General features: G+C 41.3%; 1 protein-coding gene across 2 annotated transcripts; it reads right to left on the reverse strand.

Moving 5' to 3' along the window:
• Nucleotides 1-207: 207 nt before the first annotated feature.
• LOC143270557 (putative sperm motility kinase W) lies at nt 208-6,581 on the reverse strand. 2 transcript variants are annotated; one of them, XM_076560904.1, is made up of 3 exons: nt 6,489-6,581; nt 1,084-2,661; nt 208-702 (listed from the first exon to the last, which is right to left on the reverse strand). In XM_076560904.1, the coding sequence occupies exons 2-3, from the start codon at nt 2,601-2,603 to the stop codon at nt 678-680; spliced, it is 1,545 nt and encodes a 514-aa protein (XP_076417019.1). In that variant the 5' UTR covers nt 2,604-2,661; nt 6,489-6,581; the 3' UTR covers nt 208-677. The 2 variants fall into 2 exon arrangements, with proteins under 2 accessions (XP_076417019.1, XP_076417020.1); XM_076560905.1 differs by lacking the exon at nt 6,489-6,581 and adding an exon at nt 4,627-4,729.
• Nucleotides 6,582-7,051: the final 470 nt, after the last annotated feature.

The following is a 7,051-nucleotide window of genomic DNA, read 5'->3' on the forward strand; positions in this document are numbered from 1 at the left end:
GACACATGGTAGGAACCATCGGAGCAGGCCCTCTCCTCCTCATTGCTGGCTCTTCCTAGCTCCCTCCCACTCTGCACTTCAGGGGAGGTTTGTTCCTGCTCTAGACTGTGTACGGCCCCTGTCACAAGTCAGCACACACATCTCTTTCATGTCATTTTGTTGACAGGAAGTTCCTCAGGACAGACTCTACTCCTTATTCTACACCAACTCTCATGTCCCCTATTCCTGTCTCGAAACTGTTTCCCCACTTAGTCCTCTTTATCTCCTTCACCCACCTCCATTCTCCAGAGGATTTGCACAGGTCTTGCTGTTTTGTCCATAAGGCAGTCACAGAGTAAGTTGGAGGGTTAAAGTGACCAAGATGATGAGCAGCCGTGATTGGTATGAAGTCCTTCCTGGTGGTAGAGGCTGCTGTTTTCCATGCAGTGTGAGTGGTCCTACAAGCACAACCAAAGCTAGGAAGGTAGAGGTTCATGGGGTCCATGTGCCTTATGACCCCCAATTGTCCCACAACAGTTCTGAAGCTGGATTAAGCTGAAAGAGATTCAGATTGGCAGCTCAGACCCAATAGCTGGAGGATGAATGCAGGCAGGAGCCTGTTGCTCTGTGTTGGAGGGAGCTGGCACTCTGGCGATCTGTCTGTGTCCCTTCTGTGGCTCCTCACCAGGTATGGAATTCTATTGGGCCATTTCAGTTTCCACACTTCAAAGCAGAAAGAAACATGAAAGCACCTCTATTAGTGACTTTGGCAGATAAAGTTCTGTGCCATATTTCCTGATTCCTCCATTCTGAACCTTAAACCCCTTTAGCCAAACTCTCCTCCCCATGCTATGATATCTGCTTTTGCCTCAACCTTCGAGGACATTACATGAACAGGAAGCTGTGAATTTACCATCTAATGTACCACATATCTGAAATTCTGGGCCATCTGTGTGGGTACAACATTTCATTTAGAAAGGATATTGAAATAGCATATTGAAAATACAATGTAGGAATTCATCTGTGTGGCCCAACTGCTCTCCATGTAGGTCTCCACTGTCCTCTCTTTTCCTTGAAGCCCTGATGCAAGGGTTCAGGGCTCACCTTGGGGTGGGCAGGCAGCAGCAGCAGCAGCACAGTGCTCTCAGTGCATGGGAAATTTGCTTCCTCACCAGTTTCCAGATCCTGAGTGGCCTGGATCCAGATGTCATGGGTGCCACCTGGGGCTGGTCACTGAGAATGTCTGACCCCTGGGATGAATCTTCTTCACAGAAGCCCAGGTTCAGAAATCCTGTGGGTGTAGCCTCCAAGACTGATTCGGGAGAGGAGAGATTGCCAGGCAGGAAGTCAACTGAATTCCTGTTGACTGCAATGTCCTCTGCAGCAGTGTTGATAACATCAGCCACAAGAGCTTCTCTTTCTGGGACTGTGTTGTCTGAAGAGGACAGCACCTCCAGGAAGGAGGATCTGTGAGGCATGGTGTAGCTTCTACATATTTTGCCTCTTTCCTCCACACCCTCCACCTTAACGTGACTCTTCCCAGCTTGTGTACTGGTTGTAAATGCTGGTTCACTGGCTCTCCTGGTCAAGGGGAGAGGGAGGCGAACAGGACCTGGAGGGCTGCTAGTTAACCAGGGCATCTGATCTTGCTGATGGCTGTCCCCACCACTCAGCTGATATTTGAGAATGTTGCATGTAGCCGTTACATCATTATCTTCTTGCCTGTGAGTTAGGGATGAAACAATCTCCTCACAGGTATAGCCGATGGTGCACATGGTCTCCACGACCCTGGGCAGGATTTCTTTGGTGGCAGGCAGTACATGTTCTTGAATGGGGCCTAGCCATGGTCGTTCCACAAGCTGACAGATTGTGAATCGGTACCAGATAGGGACCATGAGTAGTCGGGCAATGATGATGTGACAGGGTTTTGACAGATGGTAGGGAATGGGACACATTGTGGTGGTGATGACCCTGTGCATACCTTCAAGGGTTTCTTCCATGTATGGGAAGTGCCCTGTGACCAGGACATACAGGACGATACCCAAGCTCCACATATCACCTGCCAGTCCATCATAGGGCTTTCTGGCCAAGATCTCTGGGGCCCAATAGAGCAAGGAGCCACAGATCTCCTCCAACATCTGCCCCTCTGTGATTTCAATTGCCATACCAAAGTCACAAAGTTTTGCATTTCCTGCTGCATCTACTAGGATGTTTTCCAATTTGATATCACGGTGTGCGATGTGTCTCTGGTGGAGGAAGTGAACCGCTGACACCACCTGCCGGAAAATCACTCTAGCCTCCTCCTCATTTAGACAGCCCAGAGCCCTGAGGCAGCTCTCCAGATCTTCTCCTGCCACATACTCCATAATCAGATAAGTGGTTGTCAGTGTGTCGATCATGTAAAAAAATCGAACGATGTTCCTATGTTCTAAAGACTGAAGGATGTTCACTTCAGTACTGATGTCAGCCACACTGTTGGTGTTTTTCTCAAGGACCTTGATAGCCACTCGTGTATGTGTGGGAAGGTGACAGGCCAGCTTCACCTCCCCGAAGGAACCACAACCTAGAGATGTTAACATTCTGAAATCCTTTTCAAGATAGTCCTCTTCCATGTGGTTGGCCATGGTGTTCTGCTCAATTCCAACCACTTTATCTTGTGGGTAATCTCAGACCCACACAATGCTAAAAGAAAAAGATTAATGTAGTTTTAGAAGGGGAGGATATAGATTTGGATTCTCTGTTATGAAATTGAGATATCCCAAACAATCTAATGATGCTCTTCAAGGATACAAAAATACTAGAAGAACCTAAACCCAAGGCAGTGGATGAGGAATCATAAGAAAGATCAGTGTTGGTACAAGTAAAGTTGGCATGCAAAAGAAAATCCTGAGATCCCTGAAAGAATGAGCTGTTTCTTTACAAGGATGTGCCACAATGCAAACCCCTTAACAAAGTTGATCAAGATTATATAAAATAGTTCAATGAATTCAAACTCTAAACTAGTAGAATTATAAATAATATACTCAGCATCTATTATAATATACACAGTTATAAATATTATATTATACATATATGTTACCTATAATACACATAATGTGCTTTATATATTTATTTAGTCCAGTAAATTTAAAAATGTTTTCTATAAAGGAGAAAAGAAACCAAGGGAAAATAAAACGCTGAATTTTCAAAAATGAAAATTGGGTAACATTTATTGAGGAAATTGATAAAATAAGTACAAATTATCACTAAAACAAAAACAAAAAAATTAATATAATCTTATTGCATCTTGTTATTCCATGTTCAGTTGCTATCCCTTGGAGCCTGCTCTTTTCTCAAGGGAAACAAAGGAGCAGTGGATCTGGTGGAGAGGGGAGCTGAGGGGCAACTGGGAGGAGCAGAAGGAGGGGAGGATGCAGTCAGGATGTACTGAATGAAAAAAGATGAAATATAAAGAAAAACTGAAAAACATAAATATAAATATGACACAGGAAATCTAAATCCCAGGAGCCAAAACCAACACACTGGAAATCAACTTTTTAATCTCTACAACTAGCAACAATGACCGGCAAGTATTTCAGTAGTTCATAAAACTGAGGGAAGGCACAGTTTCAAGCACATTTCATAAAAGAGTTATTCCCCTAATTTCCAAACTATATAAGACGTTTCAAAATGATCCTAGTATCAGGGAATATCCTTGACTGACAGATTAGAAAAACCTGAATGAGGGTAATTGATAGGTCACATAAAATTCAGCACCACGTTAATAAGACCAGACTTTATGCTCAAGACATCTTTAACTGGGAACATTCAAGATTCATCAACAGCCAAAGAGCACAGCATACACACAACACTGAGGTAAGTCCTAAATCAGACATCAGTGGAATAGAATGCCTAATTCAGGCGAAAACTTGGAATTAGTAAAAGTGTTACTACAAACATGCCAGTTCCACAAACACAAGTATCACATTTTGTTCACTCCAGGTCATGAGCAGGCAGAGGCATAGCCTTTGTATAATGGGAAGTAATTGTCCAATGTAATGGGCCAGGAAGTGAAGTATAGCAGATAAATATGATCAAAGTAGAGTACAGCCAGATATCAGTCATGATCAAATTCCTCATCCTACGCATTTACTACATAACATTAAATTTGTAAAATACACAAGAACACAGCCAAAATGACAAAAAGAAGTTAATAGAAGGAAAATCAGTTGAAATGAATAAAAAGGAATTACAGGGAAAAATTACTACCAAAACCAATAATGTAAATAAAGAAATGCCGGGCAGTGGTAGCGCAAGCTTTTAATCCCAGCACTCAGGAGGCAGAAGCAGGCAGATCTTTGTGAGTTCGACGTCAGCCTGGTCTACAGAGCAAGATGCAGGAAAGGCACAAAGCTACACCTTTGTCTTGAAAAACCCAAGAGAAAGAAAGAAAGAAAAAAAGAAAGAAAGAAAGAAGGAAGGAAGGAAGGAAGGAAGGAAGGAAGGAAGGAAGGAAAGAAAGAAAGAAAGAAAGAAAGAAAGAAAGAAAGAAAGAAAGAAAGAAAGAAAGAAAGAAAGAAAGAAAGAAAGAAAGAAAGAAAGAAAGAAGGAAAGAAAGAATAGTCAATTGCCAAAAGGCCAAACTGAGAAATTGGGAATCAAGCTCACTATGTCCAGATCCAACAGGTCAGGGAAAAGGTCAAGTATATGGGGGAAATAACTGAGTCCAACTGCTCTCCCACCAACCAACCGATTCTCCGAAGTACAAACAAAACTCAGCCTCAGGCAGTGCCTTTTGATTGGCTAGTATCTAGCTTACCTCACAAGGACTCTGTGTGATGTCACATGCAATGGACCAATCATGGCTTGGCAAAAAACCAAAGTGATTTTTTAAATTATTTTTCAGTTAAATTATTAAATTATTTTTTCCATCCACGTTCTTGCCCCAAGGACTAATGCCCTTAGCAAAGAGGGCTGCTATGTATCCCCACCACACTTCTGTTACTTTCCCAGAAGCCAAGACAGATTCATTGCTGTCACACAGTCACAAATTGACCATATCCCTCCCACCCATCCTGTGAATATAATCAATGAGACCTTCAAGTAGCCTAAGTTTCAGATCCCATTTTCTGTCATGTAACATAGGTCTCATATTAACCAAGCCTGCTTCTTGGTGTTGAAGCAACTCCTTTCCCACAAATACCATGAAGCTCATGAAGACACACTTTGTCTGGTGGGAATAAAACTCCCTCAATGTCCAGTGCATCATTACTAATGACCTTTTGTCTGAAAGGAAGATCTGTCCATGCATTACTGCCCTTCTGTAAGCTCTGGCCATTCCATCCCTCCCCTGATAAAAAATAGAAAATACATCCAAGAAGGAGGGAAATAATAAGTCAAAAGGAAAATTAAAGTCTGGGAAATAAAACTAGATCAAACACTCTGAAAGTATTGAGTATCAAGAAAGACTCATACAATGACCAGGACAATTCACTGATGAATTCTATCATCTCAACATCTAACAGCAATGTTTTCCAGATATTTCAGTATCCTATAAGTCTGAGGGAAAGAGCATTTTCAACTTTTTCTCATAAAAGATGCATTACCCTTATTCTCAAACCAAATAAATAAAAGGTAAAAAGAAGCTAATATCAGGCAATATCCTTGACTAACATAAATTAGAAAATCCTTAATGAGATATAGCTCACACCAAATTCAAAAGCACATTAAGAAGACCATACTTTTCCAGGTGGTGTTGTAACATGCCTTTAATCCCAGCATTCAGGAGGAAGAGACAGGCAGATCTACGTAAGTTCAAGGCCAGCCTGGTCTGCAGAGCAAGATCAGGACATGCACCAAAACGACACAGAGAAACCCAGTCTTGAAATAATGAAAAGAAGAAGAAGAAGAAGAAGAAGAAGAAGAAGAAGAAGAAGAAGAAGAAGAAGAAGAAGACCATACTTCATTTTCAGAATTCCTTAACCTAGGAACATTAGGATTCGCCACACATACAAATTGACACAAAGCAGAACATACACACAACATTGAGGTAAGTCCTATAATCAGACATCAAAGGAATGAAATGCCTTTTTCAGGAAAACTTTTGGAGCTAGAGAAAGTGTTACTTCAAACATACAGTTCCACAAACACAACTGTCACATTTTGTTTCCTAGGGATCCTGAACAAGCAGAGGAAAGAACCTTAGATCATTTCAAAGTACTTGTCACATTCAATGTGTGGGTAAGTGAAATAGAGCATGTAAATATGATCAAAATGCAAAATAGTCAGATATGGGAAGTCATGAACAAATTCCTCATGCTATAGAGATAATATATACCACCATATGTGTGAATTACACAAGAACAAAGGCAAAAATGACAAAGAAAGAAATTGATAAAAGGAAAATGAGGTGAAATGAGGAAAAAGCATCTACAGGCAAAAATCAAAACCCAAACCAAAGATGTAAATAAAGCAATGAATAGATAACAAATGACAAAAGTCTAAACTGAAAACCTGGGGAATATACTCACTAAGTCGAAGTCCGACAGGCTTTGAAAAGTCCAAATACAGGAGAAACAACTGAATCCAACTGCTCTCCCATCAACCAACTGCTTCTTTGAAGTACAAAGACAAAACCCAGCCCTAGGTGGCGCCCTTTTATTGGCTGATATCTAGCTTACATCACTTGGACTCTATGTGATGTCACATGCAGTGGTCCAATCAAGGCTTGGCAAAATCCATAGTGATTTTTAAATTTTTTCCCTCACGTTCTTGTGTCAAGCCACTCTACTACTAATTTTTCTCATGGTTATGATATAATAGTTGGCAAAGATCTACTTACAGGAGGCAGGGTTTATTTAACTTCAGATTTGTAGAAACATAAGTCAACCCAATGGAAGGAAATAATGGCATTGACATCAGCAGAGTTGTCCAGTTGGTTATATGGCATTTGTCATCTCAATATTCTTCTGGCATATCCTTGTCTTCTCCAAGTAGTTAGTGTGATCTTAAGCATGTGTCTCTAGTCAGGCAATGCCAAGTTACATTTTAGGTGCCATGACTGATACAGTCAATCTGTGGTTCTTTCTCTCCC

Source organism: Peromyscus maniculatus, chromosome 23 (genome assembly GCF_049852395.1).
Source record: "Peromyscus maniculatus bairdii isolate BWxNUB_F1_BW_parent chromosome 23, HU_Pman_BW_mat_3.1, whole genome shotgun sequence".
In the NCBI taxonomy this organism is placed as follows: Eukaryota; Metazoa; Chordata; class Mammalia; order Rodentia; family Cricetidae; genus Peromyscus; species Peromyscus maniculatus.

Excerpts from the sequence above, each read along its gene's own strand:
- LOC143270557 (XM_076560904.1), bottom strand. The coding sequence starts at position 2,603 with ATGGCCAACCACATGGAAGAGGACTATCTTGAAAAGGATTTCAGAATG. Across the intron at positions 703-1,083 it reads TGCTGCCTGCCCACCCCAAG|TGTGGAAACTGAAATGGCCC; the intron begins GTGAGCCCTGAA and ends TCTGCTTTGAAG.